At 39.4% G+C, this 15,703-nt stretch overlaps 1 protein-coding gene across 2 annotated transcripts in view; it reads left to right on the forward strand.

Annotated features, from left to right (window-relative positions):
* ADAMTS9 (ADAM metallopeptidase with thrombospondin type 1 motif 9) overlaps window positions 1-15,703 on the forward strand; it is a 179,949-nt gene that overhangs the window by 35,932 nt on the left and 128,314 nt on the right. For both annotated transcript variants that reach the window (XM_053599270.1, XM_053599271.1), the window contains exons 9-11: window positions 1,464-1,610; window positions 2,936-3,077; window positions 6,194-6,298. In XM_053599270.1, coding sequence (XP_053455245.1) covers window positions 1,464-1,610; window positions 2,936-3,077; window positions 6,194-6,298 — 394 coding nt within the window. The remainder of the gene's footprint in view (window positions 1-1,463; window positions 1,611-2,935; window positions 3,078-6,193; window positions 6,299-15,703) is intronic.

The following is a 15,703-nucleotide window of genomic DNA, read 5'->3' on the forward strand; positions in this document are numbered from 1 at the left end:
GCAGTGAGAAAGTATCCCCCACATTTGAATGAAAATGTACTTTCTGTCTATTTACATGAGGAAATAAACTTGATTTTATCAAGTCATGGTGGAGGTGGAGAAGAAATACTAGCTGCTTTTGACCACAGAAAATCCACTAAGATTTGACTGGTTTACTTATCAGGGGATTGTTGATGTAGGTATTACAATATGCATCTGGGAGTTGCAAACCAGAGCAGTTATTCTTTTCAGGAAATAGTTTCTTAAGCATAAAAGTCTTAAGTTTTAAGAACTATTACCAGGTTCATCAAGACATAATCTAGTTTTCCTATCTCTTTTGGCAAATGTTGAGGTGCCTACAGTGTTTAAAGAAAAGAAAACAAAACACAAGAGAAATGAATGAAATAGATATCACAGGCTTTTATCCCGGCTTTGACTCCCACAGGAAGCATGTCTGCACACTTTTGTCTCACTTATTTCTGTGTTCAAGATGAACTAGGGAAGGGAATGCTCAGTTAATCACATACATCAATTTTGTGGTTGGGGATGGTCATCCAGAGAGAGAAGGCGACCCCTTTGAGCTTATCACCCGATCTGTGTAATGCGTGAGCTGAGCATGTGGGTCAAAGAATTGAGTTTCTGGGTTGAGGAAATACTTCCTGTCCTTTTTCTCCCCCACTCCCTCTGCCTAAGCCAAGAATGGCAAGTATGTGTTAATGCTGCTGTGAGTTCCCTCCCCGGCCCAAGAGATCATTGGCAGTCCTTCCGTCTGTCTCACAGGCAGAGCCTGGATTAATTTAAGAATCCTTTTGTGCCTGACTTTTCAGGAAGCTAGTACCGATCAGTGAGCATTGGCTTGAAGCATAAAACTATTTGCCATCTCTGACGGAAGCCAGTTGAATTGGCATACCTTTGGTTTCCATGCCCGCAACTTTGTTTTATGGGTTTTATTGTGTGCAAACCTCACATACCTTTGTAATGATAGACCTACGCTGGTAGATCATTTGTCAACCCGACCCCAAAAGGGGAAAATGCCAAGACCCATAGTGAGTCTCTTAGTAGAAAGCTTTTGGTTGCAATTTTTGACATCTGACTCACTCTTCATATTTACAATGTTATAACCTGCCAAACTCTTAACTCCGTAAATTGTCCTTTAACGGCTTATTAGGAATGCCAACTACTTTATTTTAGCATGAACTACAGCACACTCAGAGCCTCTGCATTTCCAAAAAGTACAATTCAACCAAATAAATGGCCCAACTCATCTTTTTTTATACATCAAAGCCATTAAATAGGGTGACAATCATATTTTAAACTACAGTCCATTTTGAATTGTCTTAAATTATGTTTTACTTGCCAGGATTCGGGTTCTTATGTAGCAGCTAGTTAAATCTTTTTCTTAGATGCATTCCTGAAGCAATGGTAATAACAGCGCAGTCCTTTGGGGTTTATTGACATTCTCTTAATTGTTCCATTTGCTTTAGGTTTAACATGCCTCATGATGACAACAATAAATGTAAAGAAGAAGGAGTCAAGAGTCCCCAGCATGTCATGGCTCCAACATTGAACTTCTACACCAACCCCTGGATGTGGTCAAAGTGTAGTCGAAAATATATCACTGAGTTTCTAGAGTAAGACTTGAATTTTCCTTCAGCACAGTCTTCTAGTATCTGCCCTACATGCGGTGAACTAGTTGTGGGAAAGAAAATACAGAGTCGAACATTCCTTTTGAGTTGTTATTTTTGTTGACATTCCTTGAAGGAGGGAAAAAAAGTACTCTCTGACATCTGTGTACTGAATATTCTTGCCAGAGTTTAGAAGATTACAGACTGGGCTAAACAAAAGGTTGGGATCTCATAGAGAATGTGTAAATGGTGGTTTCATTTTGGGTAAGGCTTTGAACCCTGTTCAGGTCTTGGGAGAAGGACAGTGAATGTGATTCCATGATGAAGGCCTTAAGTGTTTCTATGTTTCTAACTTAGGAATTCTGGATTGGAAAGGGGTGGAGTGTGAGACGATTCCATAGCACATTATGTGAGTGGGTGGAAATTGCAGCAGCCCTCCGTGTGTTGTACTGAGGACATCTCTCTCCCTCTCTGCCCCCCTCCACCACTTTCTCTTCTCCTTTTTTTTCTTGTTTTGTTTTTTAAGCTTCCTGCTAGGCTGCTCAGAGATCCAATTACATTAGACAATGCCCCTGTGTCACAGATTTATTGCTTTTCTCTCCCAAAAGTATGAAAGGTTAAGTGATTATCTCCAAGTCACTGGGTGTATATTTCTGCAACCACAGGGAAGACGAGGTTTTATTAATCAGAACTCACTGGGTGTGAATTTTCCAGGAGAGGTATTTGCAGCAAAGTGAAAGAACTGAAGGGCTGCTGTTTTTCTTTTTAACCAGATGTTGTAAGGTGTTTCCTCTGAATGTCCTTTCACTCTTTCATCCTTCAGCAAACATTTATTAAACACCTGTTGATACGGATGGGCCCACATGCTTGGATGACACTGACCATGTCTTTGCCCATAAGAAGCTTACAGTCTCTGGAGAAAGATAGTAAAAAAAAATAAACAGATAATTACCCTGAAATAAATGCTGGAGTAGATACAGCATGTATTTCCTACTGACCATATTGAATACATAGCTTTTGGTTCCACAAAGTACAGAGCAGAAATATAACTTCAGCTTCTGGACTTAACCTTGGACCAAAAGAAAGAAGCAAATGTAAAAATGAAATTGTCCTCTCTGTCTTTAAATGGTGGGGTGCCCTTCACGTTTAGCCTAAGCCTTTGTCGGCCACGGTGGTCGCCCTCTGTGCTGCTTTCTGTAGCCCTGGTTGCCGCAAGCATTTGCTTCACGAACCTGAATCCTGACCCTACTTTTTTCTCCACAGCTGCCCAGCCTCCTTATAGTGGGAATGAACAGTGCACCTCACCATCTGTGTGTTTCTGCTTTCCACAGCACTGGTTATGGCGAGTGTTTGCTTAACGAACCTGAATCCAGACTTTACCCTTTGCCTCCCCAACTGCCAGGCCTTCTTTACAACGTGAACAAACAATGTGAACTGATTTTTGGACCAGGTTCTCAGGTGTGCCCATATATGGTAAGTGTGTGTGGGCCGCTTCTGCCCTCATCCACAGATTCTCGTTTTATTCATAGTTTTCTGTTGGATTCTCACTGTCTCGTAAAGTACCCAGAGAAAAACCGAGAATGAAATGGGCTATCAGTGATGGCAGGGATTATGGTGATGACGCTTGCGTGCTGTCAGATGGTGCCCCCACCGCCACCCCACCCCCCCGCTCTTTCTCACCTCACTCTCATGACCGCCCAGGAGGGCGATGCTATCATCTCTTTTTGCTGAACAAGTGAGAAAGTGAAGTTCAGAGGGGACTGGGTCATAGAGCTGGTGGTTAAAGAGCTCAGCTTTTTCTCCTTGTCTCTTTGCATGCCCTTTGACTTGTCCAGGTCTTAAATTTTAGGGACTTGTCTAGATGCAGTAGAGGGAACTTGGGAGCCAAACTCTAGCCCTTTTTTAGCTTGTCAAAGTTGCATCCTAACCACCTGGGGTTTGAAATCATTTCTGGTGGTGGCTCTACAGGGCTAGGTGTGATAGTTTGATGTGTATGACATAGATGTTTCTACCGGCTACAGGCGCCAGTGGCTATTGGGTGACACATCACTAGAACTGTGCTTCTGTCGGGTGCCCCATTCTGTCATTTTGAGGGGGTGTGTGTGTCCTTATTTTGCTGGGAGAGGCTTCAAAGACTACATGGAGAATTAGGAAGTACAGTGATTCCAAGGATATGCTAAAAATATTTTTGAGTAGACTGTTCCCATAATGATATTCATTTCTGTCTTGCTCATGATGATAAAAATTAGAAGTCACTGAAATGCCTAGAATGATAAAACACAAATACAGTTCAGAAAGAAAGAGGGGAGGGGAGAAAAGGGAGGAGGGCGAGTGGAGGGAGGGTATTTAGTGGGATCTCACCTAATGTACACAATGCAAGGGTACATTTCAAAACAAGTAACAGTATATAATATACATTAGGAAGTACAGTGATTCCAAGGATATGATAAAAATATTTTTGAGTAGACTGTTTCCATAATGATATTCATTTCTGTCTTGCTCATGATAGTAAAAATTAGAAGTCACTGAAATGACAGTCCTAATATATTATATACTGTTACTTGTTTTGAAATGTATGTCATGATTATGTTAATTAGTTATTAATTAATTATAGTCAATATCTTATGTTAATTAGTTATAATTAATTACAGTCAATATTAGTTTGATTTAAGCATTCCACATTGTATATTAAATCTTCACATTGTACCCCATAAATATATACAGTTATGATTTAATAAAAATTAAGTTTAAAAAGTTAAATAAGCAGAATATTTTAAGGAAAGTATTAGTTGTCAAAATGAGCATAACACCATAAGCTAATAAACATAGAAGAAATAGGGGGAAAAAAAGATTTGGAAAGTGACCTACTGTAACCTAAGGCTAATTATCATGTCATTAACTGTCTATCAAAGTGGTTTCATGGTGATGTGTCTGAATCATTTTATACTGCATGGACCCAAACCATACAGTATAAAATAGGACCCCAGACCACTACCAGAGCCTTTTGGTTACAACAGGGGGTCCATTCATTGTTTGTGGCTGACATATCTTGTTCAGTAAACCTCTATCTGTCTCTTGCTCTGCTCTGTAAACCTGTCTTTATCTTCCTCAACTAACTTTGTTTTACACTTGCAAAAAAAAGGAAGGTTAAGCAAATTATAATGTCTCTGTTAAGTGGAACATTATGTAGCAGTTGAAAATGATCTACAACTGGGAACACACTCCTAATTTGATTTTAAGTTAAAATAACATTATAAAAAATGTTTACAGAGTGTGTTCTCAAGGCTAAGGTGGGGGGGGGGAGCTACAGAAAAGACTTGGTAGTTTGGGGTTTTTTTCTATTTTTTAAAAAATTTACTTTGAATATCTTCTTAACTTTTCTACTATGACCACAGTTTAATAATTAGGAGAAATAAAAAAAATATCTTCTAAAAGTATGCCCTGATATAGAGGCAAATACACAGGTACTGACTGGGGTAAGTCTATGAAGCATAGTATCTGAGGAAGGAAGAAAGCAAATTGTAGGATCTATCAGTCCAGTACTATTACATAAATCTTAAATGCTGTATGTTATGGGAAGATTTTTATACACATGTGGGAAAAGTATTGGAAAGGATGAAGTGATGACCCCTACTCAGGACAGTGGTCCCCTTTGGTGAGAGCAAGGGACCCTGGATAAGTAGATAGGATCTTCTACTAAGCCTGTGAAATTTTCTTTTCTTAGCTGGATGGTAGGTACGTGGGTACCCCTATGTTCTTTTTGGGGGGTGCTTTTTGTATGCCCAAAATATTTCACAATTTTTTGTGTCTTCTTTCCTCTGATAACCCTGAAAAGTCTTAGAAAGGAGTATAATACGATCATGACAGTATGTGACCTAGTAGAACAAACAAAACCCCTACCTTAGGGGTTCAATCCAAACTTTAAACATAAATCACAGGTAATCACAACCTCGCTCAAAATTTAAATTCAAGCCACACAATTTCAGTGTGATGTTGAGTGTTCTTCTCTATCTCTTTGAGTCTCAGTTTCTTCATCTGTAATATGGGGGCATGTCACTGAGGACCACATGATGTCAGGGGGGTATCTCCATTGCATTCTTTTTTTTTTTTTTTTTAGAGACAGAGTCTTACTATGTCACCCTTGGTAGAGTGCTGTGGTGTCACAGCTCACAGCAACCTCAAAATTTTGGGCTTAAGCGATTCTCTTGCCTCGGCCTCCTGAGTAGCTGGGAGTACAGGCGCCCACCACAATGCCCGGCTATTTTTTGTTGCATTTGTCATTGTTGTTTAGCAGGCCTGGTGTATGTGGCCAGCACCCTAACCTCTGAGCTATGGGCGCCAAGCCTCCAGGGCATTCTATGTCTCATTTTGCACCATCATTAAGTCCTCCCATGCACAGAAATTTGTCTTATAGGCTGCACTCTATATCCCTTGGAACATTGTGTCATTTATTATACGAAGGGAAAAAAAGACCCTTTTCTCACCTACCTTAAATCATCAGCAAAGCCTTAGTTGAAAGCAATCCTTGTCTTGTCTGAGACCATCTTAATCACACTGTCACTTACTTGTCATTCACCTGCACTGAATAGATGCAATGCCGGCGGCTCTGGTGCAATAACGTGGATGGAGCTCACAAAGGCTGCCGGACTCAGCACACACCCTGGGCTGACGGGACGGAGTGTGAGCCTGGAAAGGCAAGTAACGCCCCATTTCAAACTTCTCTCTGACGGCAGAAATGCGCAGGGGTTGGTGTTCAATCAGCTGCCGATGTTTAATGTAAGATAATAACAGCCTGTTCTAGCATGCATATCTTTTTGAGGCGGTTTAGCTTACTCTTGAAAATTATGAAACTCACATTATGGCAAAATGCTGGCATCAGGGTATACCTATCATTATTGCCTCAATTTTAGGACATTCTATCAATTTAAGACCTTCTTTCATTTTAGCATTTCTAAAATTCCAAAGTGCTTTTCAATTTATGAGTATGTTTAATGTGAGGTGGTCATATTCTTTTCCTTCTCTCTCTTTTCAGGGTGGCATTGGAAAGCTATTATTAAGTTGATAGAACACTGTAGAATTGAAATACAGACATACGGTAAATTTACTGTGCTCATAGTACGATACCAGGCTTTCACCAACTTGTGTCCTGTCCTTTAAGGGGCTAAGGTGCAATGTCACCTGGGATATATCCAAATCCAAATTCTCATGAGATGGTTCTAAGGGTGGGTTACAATTGTTCTCCTTATTTGTTAATAACTAAACAAAATCTGCCACTGTGTCGCCCAGTGGGAACAGTGTCTCACGCCCCTAGGAATATAATTAACTTACCCTTCTGCACCTGCTGTGCATCTAAAAATGCCCGTGGCACGTTAGTGATGTTAGCATCATCACCAGTCCCAAAATTTGCTTACAAAAGTTTTGGATATAAATCTTGACTTTTTTTTAATCCATATGGAAAATGGCATTTTGTCACTTACCAGTGACACAATCCCTAAACTATATTTCTGAGTCATTTGTTTTTCTTATATATATTTTTCTTTTCTTCTCTCATCCATCATCTGCTTTACTTACTTTTTAGTCTATATTCTTATCCTAATGCCTTTTTCTCCACTTTACCTTGTAATAATAGCACCCAGAATGTTTCAGCAGAAGGAGTCCTACCTAAGAGATGGTGGAACTCAACTCTGCCTTCTCTGGTTTTCTAGACAGGGGACTGAGAACAGTGAAGTGACTTGCCTAAAGTCACACACACCTTTTGGGGCAGCCCCTGCCCATCCCAGTTTCCTCTTTGACTTTGTCGGAAGAGACAGCAGGATCTTTTGGAGCAGCCATAACACAAATTTACAAAGCTCCTTCAGTTTCCAGGAATCTCACAGGAGGACTAGTGGGTTCTCCACTCACCTCTCAGGATGGTTATAAAGTGAAGTGAAAGTTATTTGAAAAATGTAAAGTCTAGTACAAAATGACTGGGATCTCAGCAATTGAGAGTACATCTCAGTTTCCAGGGATCTCACAGGAGGACTAGTGGGTTCTCCACTCACCTCTCAGGATGGTTATAAAGTGAAGCGAAAGTTATTTGAAAAATGTAAAGTCTAGTACAAAATGACTGGGATCTCAGCAATTGAGAGTACATCTTTCCCCAAAAACAGCCTGACAAAAATGACATAAGGATGTCATAATAGCTTCTGGGACGTCTGTTGGCTTAAAAAGCATTACATCTCTTTGGCTAACGAATGACTCTTAGACTTTTTACAGGACATTTAATTAGTGTGTTGGTGGCCAGAGGATCATTGTTTTGCTTGGGAATATGGTTCTCAGATTTGAGAACATGGCGCTCATTCTTATAAGATCAAGGTGTGACTTCAGAGTCCTTCTAAACACAGCGACCCAACCAGTTGATGGTTGACCCCTCCATCCCAGTCATATTGAATTGAATGTTTGGTCTCACCAAAAATCACTGGTATTTTGCTATGGTTCTTAGTCAACCTGATGCGCCCACCCACTGTGTGTGTTTTTGACCCATGTTGTCGCTGAAAAATCCACAACAAACAATTCTCAGTAACATGGTGAAATGACTTGAATTTGGGGGAATTATCGTGAGTGGGCTACCACGCCCTGTGTAGAGGTGTGGTCTCCCAACCACACCAGAAAAAACTTGGAGGATGCCTGTTATCTTTTCCTAATCTTCTGTCTTTTGCAACAGAAGCAGAAGAGAAGGGATTATAGGGTAATCTTATGTTTTCTGAGTGATGGGGGTCTTTGGGGAGCTTTTAGAGAAGCAACTGTGTGGAGAAAATGATAGGCACATTTTTAGTAGTTGAGAAAAGGAGCCATGTCTAGCCGCTTTTACCAAAGATATACAGGGTGTTCACACAGAAGCTATATGGACACCCTGTATAAATACCCTGAAGAATCTTTATACATTTTACAAGCCAAAGAAGGTAGATATGTTGGCACAGAAATTTTGTGGGGGGTTTTTCCGTTATTTTGTTTCATAGATTTAGTACCCTGTTTCCCTGAAAATAAGACAGTGTCTAATTTTAAGGTGTGCTCCCAATTTGTGGGGGGTTTTTCCGTTATTTTGTTTCATAGATTTAGTACCCTGTTCCCCTGAAAATAAGTGTCTTATTTTAAGGTGTGCTCCCAAAGATGCGCTAGGTCTTATTTTCAGGGGATGTCTTATCTTTCCTGTAAGTAGGCCTTATTTCCGGAGGATGTCTTATTTTCGGGGAAACGGGGTAGTATATGTCCTTTCTCTGTATGTGCTATCAACTTCTGGCTCCTTTTGCTATTGGATTAATTTTTTTCTTTCTTTCTCTCTCGCCTTTCTGCCCTACTCTCTCAGCAGTAATCTGTCTTGGCTGCTGACACGATGTTATGTTGATGAGTGACTCACTAAAGTCTCTTTGTTTTCTCCATTCTCTTGTTAAGTCCATTAACATTTTTATTTTAACCTTGGTTGTGAGTCTAAGGTTTGAAACTCTTTTGTTTCAAGTTTCCTTTGAACAAAATTGACCTCCAAAGACTCCCTTCCAACCTCTTAAAAAGATCCATGTATGTAAAATATTATTTAAGTGAATTGGGACACTTTTAAGAAAAATTAACTTTATCTTGGCTCCACTGTCACCAGTCACTTAATGCTTTGTTATGACTTAAGTGGTTGTTTCCATGTGTAATGTTTATGTATTTGCTGGTAAAATGAATTATCCTGGTACATGTTTCCCAAATAGCCCATTTTTTCCAGTGTCAGTCACCTCAGGAACTTTCCCTGTTCTTCCTCTCTTTCAGATACCTGTCAGTGTGCATACAGTTAAGAAATGTTTTAATTTGTAGACCAATTTTTTTTTTTTTGAGATAGAGTCTCAAGCTGTCACCCTGGGTAGAGTACCGTGGTGTTATAGCACACAGCAACCTCAAACTCTTGAGCTTAAGCAATTCTCTTTCCTCAGCCTCCCAAGTAGCTGGGACTACAGGTGCCTGCCACAAGGCCTGGCTATTTTGTTGTTGTTGTTGCAGTTGACATTGTTGTTTTAGCTGGCCCCGGGCTGGATTCAAACCCTCCAGCCTTGGTGTATGTGGCCAGAGCCCTACTCACTGAGGTATGGGCGTTGCCTGTAGACCAATTTTTTTTCTTTTTTTATTCTTAAATCATAGCTGTGTATATTAATGCAATCATGGGGCACCATACACTGGTTTTATAGACCATTTGACATATTTTGTTTGTTTTTTTTTTATTAAATCATAGTTGTGTACATTAATGCAATCATGGGGCACGATACACTGGTTTCATAGAGCCGTCTGACACATTTTCATCACACTGGTTAACATAGCCTTCCTGGCATTTTCTTAGTTATTGTGTTAAGACATTTACATTCTACATTTACTAAGTTTCACATATACCCTTGTAAGATGCACCACAGGTGTAATCCTACCAATAACCCTCCCTCTGCCCATCCTCCCCCCTCTCCCTCTCCTCCCTCTCCCTCTTCCCCATATTCTTAGGTTATAACTGGGTTATAGCTTTCATATGAAAGCCATAGATTAGTTTCATAGTAGGGCTCAGTACTTTGGATACTTTTTCTTCCATTCTTGAGATACTTTACTAAGAAGAATATGTTCCAGCTCCATCCATGTAAACATGAAAGAGGTAAAGTCTCCATCTTTCTTTAAGGCTGCATAATATTCCATGGTGTACATATACTACAATATCAATGGGCACTTGGGCTTTTTCCATGACTTAGCAATTGTGAATTGGGCTGCAATAAACATTCCGGTGCAAATATCTTTGTTATAATGTGATTTTTGGTCTTCTGGTTATATACCTAGTAGAGGAATTATAGGATTGAATGGCAAATCTATTTTTAGATCTCTAAGTGTTCTCCAAGCATCTTTCCAAAAGGAATGTATTAATTTGCATTCCCACCAGCAGTGTAGAAGTGTTCCCCTTTCTCCACATCCACGCCAAAATCTCTGGTCTTGGGCTTTTGTGATATGGGCTAATCTTACTAGAGTTAGATGATATGTCAAAGTAGTTTTGATATGCATTTCTCTGATGATTAAAGATGATGAGCATTTTTTCATATGTCTGTAGGCCATGCACCTGTCTTCTTCAGAGAAGTTTCTCTTCAAGTCCCTTGCCCAGCCTGCGATGGGATCACTTGTTCTTTTCTTGCTTATACGTTTGAGTTCTCTGTGAATTCTGGTTATTAAACCTTTGTCAGAGACATAACCTGCAAATGTCTTCTCCCATTCTGATGGCTGTTTGCTTGCTTTACTTACTGTGTTCTTGGCTGTGCAGAAGCTTTTTAGTTTGATCAGGTCCCAGTAATGTATTTTTGAAGCTGCTTCAATTGCCCGGGGGTTCCTCCTCATAAAATACTCGCCATACCGATTTCTTCAAGGGTTTTCCCTGCACTCTCTTCTAGTATTTTTATAGTTTCATGTCTTAAGTTTAAATCTTTAATCCAGTGAGAGTCTATCTTAGTTAATGGTGAAAGGTGTGGGTCCAGTTTCAGTTTTCTGCAGGTTGCCAGCAAGTTTCACCCAGCACCATTTGTTAAATAGGGAATCTTTTCCCACTGAATGTTTTTAATTGGCTTGTCAAAGATCAAATAACGGTAAGTAGCTAGATGCATCTCTTGGTTCTCTATTCTGTTCCAGACATCTACTTCTCTGTTTTTGTGCCAGTACCATGCTGTTTTGATCACTATCGATTTATAGTATAGTCTCAGGTCTGGTAGCGTGATTCCTCCCGCTTTGTTTTTATTTCTGAGTAATGTCTTGGCTATTCGAGGTTTTTTCTGATTCCATATAAAACGAAGTATTATTTTTTCAAGATCTTTAAAGTATGACTGTGGAGCTTTAATAGGGATTGCATTAAAATTGTATATTGCTTTGGGTTGTATGGACATTTTAACAAAGTTGATTCTTCCCAGCCATGAGCATGGTATGTTTTTCCATTTGTTAACATTTTCAGCTATTTCTTTTCTTAGAGTTATATAGTACTCTTCATAGAGATCTTTCACGTCCTTTGTTAGATAAACTCCCAAATATTTCATCTTCTTTGCACTACTGTGAATGGAATAGAGTCCTTAACTGTTTTTTCAGCTTGACTATTGTCAGTATATATAAAGCTACTGATTTATGAATGTTGATTTTGTAACCTGAGACATTGCTGTATTCCTTGATCACTTCTAAGAGTTTTGTAGTAGAATCCCTGGTGTTTCCCAGATATACAATCATATCATCTGCAAAGAGCGAAAGTTTGACTCTTCTGGCCGTATATGGATACCCTTGATTGCCTTTTCTTCCATAATTGTGATGGCTAAAACTTCCATTACAATGTTAAAGAGCAATGGAGACAATGGGCAACCTTGCCTGGTTCCTGATCCGAGTGGAAATGATTTCAATTTAACTCCATTCAATACGATATTGGCTGTGGGTTTGCTGTAGATGGCCTCTATCAGTTTGAGAAATGTCTCTTCTATACCAATTTTCTTAAGTGTTCTGATCATGAAGGGATGCTGGATATTATCAAAAGCTTTTTCTGCATCGATTGAGAGAATTATATGGTCTTTGTTTTTTAATTTGTTTATGTGCTGAATTATACTTATAGATTTGTGTATATTGAACCAGCCTTGAGACCCTGGGATAAAACTGACTTGGTCATGATATATAATTTGTTTGATGTGTTGCTGGATTCTGTTTGTTAGGATCTTGTTGAATATTTTTGCATCTATATTCATTAGTGATACTGGTCTATAATATCCTTTTCTTGTTGGGTCTTTTCCTAGTTTGGGAATCAGGGTGATGTTTGCTTCGTAGAACATGTTGTGTAGTCTTCCTTCTTTTTCTACATTTTGGAACAGGTTGAGTAATATAGGTACAAATTCCTCTTTAAAGGTTTGGTAGAATTCTGACATGAAGCCATCTGGTCCCAGGCTTTTCTTTTTAGGGAGGTTTTGTATGGTTGATGCTATTTCAGAACTTGATATGGACCTGTTCAACATTTCCACTTGATTCTGGCTAAGTCTTGGTAGGTGACATGCTTCCAAGTATTGGTCAATTTCCTTCACATTTTCGTATTTCTGAGAATAAAGTTTCTAGTAATATTCATTAAAGATTTTTTGAATTTCAGAGGAGTCTGTTGTTATTTCGTCTTTGTTGTTTCTGATTGATGAGATTAGAGATTTTATTCTTTTTTTCCTGGTTAGGTTGGCCAAAGGTTTATCTATTTTGTTGACCTTTTCAAAAAACCAACTTTTTGATATATTGATCTGTTGTATAATTCTTTTGTTTTTGATTTCATTTAATTCTGCTCTAATTTTGGTTATTTCTTTTCTTCTACTGGGTTTGGGGTTGGAATGTTCTTCCTTTTCCAGTTGCTTGAGATGTCCCATTAAGTTGTTAACTTCCTCTCTTTCCGTTCTCTTGAGGTAAGCTTGCAGTGCTATAAATTACCCTCTTAGGACTACCTTTGCAGTATCCCAGAGGTTCTGATAATTCATGTCTTCATTGTTGTTTTGTTCCAAGAATTTGGCAATTTCCTTCTTAGTCTCATCTCTGACCCAGCAATCATTCAGCATAAGGTTATTTAACTTCCATGTTTTTGTATGCGTATGCAGATTCCTGTTGTTACTGAGTTCAACTTTTATTCCATCGTGGTCCGAGAAGATGCAAGGAATAATTTCTATTCCTTTAAATTTACTGAGGTTAGACTTGTGACCTAAGATGTGATCGATTTTGGAGTATGTTCTGCGGGCTGATGAGAAGTATGTGTATTCAGTTTTGTTGGGATGAAATGTTCTGTAGATGTCTGCTAAATCTAAATGTTGGATGGTTAGGTTTAAATCTAAAATTTCTTTGCTTAGCTTCTTAGTGGAAGATTTATCCAACACTGCCAAAGGGGTGTTGAAATCTCTAACTATTATGTAGCTGGAGGAAATCAAGTTGGTCATGTCTGTTAGAGTTTCTCTTATAAATTGAGGTGCGTTCTGGTTGGGTACATAAATGTTAATAATTGAAATCTCATCATATTGAGTATTAGCCTTAAAAAATATAAAGTGACCATTCTTATCCTTCCTTACTTTTGTTGGTTTAAAGCCTATTGTATCTGCAAATAAAATTGCAACACCTGCTTTTATCTGATTACCATTTGCCTGAAATATGGATGACCATCCTTTCACCCTGAGTCTATATTTGTCTTTTAAGGTAAGATGTGCCTCTTGTATGCAGCAAATATCTGACCTGAGTTTTTGTATATAGTCAGCTAAACTGTGCCTCTTTAGAGGATAGTTTAAGCCGTTCACATTAATGGAGAATATTGATAAGTCTGGTAAAATTTTGTGTATCGGTTTTTCAAAAGTCCAGTGGACATTTTTAATCCTTTCACCACTGTGGAAATTGGAGTTTGATCAAAAGTTTCTGAATGAGTTTACTTTTGTGGTAGAGGATTGTGTTGGTCATTATGGAGGATAGGTCTGAGAATATCCTAAAGAGCTGGTTTGGTTATGGCAAATTTCTTCAACATATGAATGTCATTAAAGTATTTAATTTCTCCATCATAAATGAAACTCAGTTTAGCTGGATACAGGATCAGGGGTTGAAAGTTATTTTGCTTTAGGAGATTAAAAGTCGATGGCCACCCTCTTCTGGCTTAAAAAGTTTCAGCAGAGAGATCTGCAGTCATTGTAATATTCTTCCCTTTGTAGGTAATGGATTTCTTACTTCTGGCTGCTTTGAGAATTTTCTCATTCATATTAACGTTAGTGAAGTTAATTATGATATGCCTGGGGGATGTCTTATTGGGATTGAGTCGTCCTGGGGTTCTGAAACTGTCTGCTATCTGAATTTCAGAATCCCTTGGCATGTCTGAAAAATTCTCTGTCATAATTTCATGGAGAAGGGCCTCTGTGCTTTGCGAGGCCACTTCATTACTTTCAGGGATTCCAATAAGGCGGATATTACCCTTCTTCGAATTATCCCAGAACTCTCTGAGAGAATGATCCATTTTGCTCCACATTTCTCTTCTTCTTTGAGTGTTTGGGAGCGTTCAAAGGCTTTGTCTTCAATGTCAGAAATCCTTTCTGCTGCTTGCTCCTCTCTGTTACTGAGGGATTCTACTGTATTTTTTCAGATCTTTGAGGGCTGCAAATTCTTGCTTCAGTGTGTCAAAATTTGGTGGTTTTGTCTTTAAATTCGTTAAATTCTTGAGACAACTTTTGAATTTCTCCTCGAATTTCTAATTCTGACTTTTGAATTGCTTCTTGAATTTCTAATTCCAAATTTTCCTCCATTTTATTCTGGATTCGATTTCTGAATTCGATTTCTGGAATCTCGGTCAGCTCTTTATGAATGGAATCTTCAGTTACATCTGCCATATCTTTCTTTGGGGGGGGGGCGGGTTGATCTATTCTGGTTATTCATGTTACCAGAGTTTTTCTGCTGATTCTTCCCCAGGATTATTTTACACCATTTGATTTTTCCCCTGGAGCTTTGTCGAGGACCCGTACAGTGCTATGGCCTGAGAAACTGGGGACCCGTTTGGTGTGGTGGGGCTAAGTGGTTCTGTCTTTTTTTCAGCTGGTCTCTGTTCTACCCTAGTGAAACAGTTACTCTGGGTTGAAGTCTTAGCTATGGAGAAATACCATCAATTAAGTCATCCCGCCCCCCACAGGCAACAATTGGAAATGGAAAATCAAACCTTCTTACAGCCACACACCCAGGGCACCACCTGAATAGTCCTCGGGCAATTGGCTCAGTTCAAAAGGTCCAAATCAATTGTCTCAGTCAGCACCTGTCTCTTGTGGGAGAGTTTAAAAGGTCTCTGGCAACTGGATCACAGGGGTCTGGTGACTACTCTGATCTGGCTTGCTCCCGTGCTCCATGGAGTCAGGATGACCCACCCAGCAAATAGATCAGTCTGGGAAGGATGATGCCTCCTTCCCCACCTTCCACCTCTGTCACACCCAGTCACTGATAATCCGGCAGGGCTTTGACCCAGTTGCCTGTAGTTAACAGATACTCCAGGGAGTTGCACCTGCCTCATCACAAGGAAATCTATTTCTGCTCAGCCAGGCCGCTGCACTCTGCCTCTATCT

This window comes from Nycticebus coucang, chromosome 8, assembly GCF_027406575.1.
Source record: "Nycticebus coucang isolate mNycCou1 chromosome 8, mNycCou1.pri, whole genome shotgun sequence".
NCBI lineage: Eukaryota > Metazoa > Chordata > Mammalia > Primates > Lorisidae > Nycticebus > Nycticebus coucang.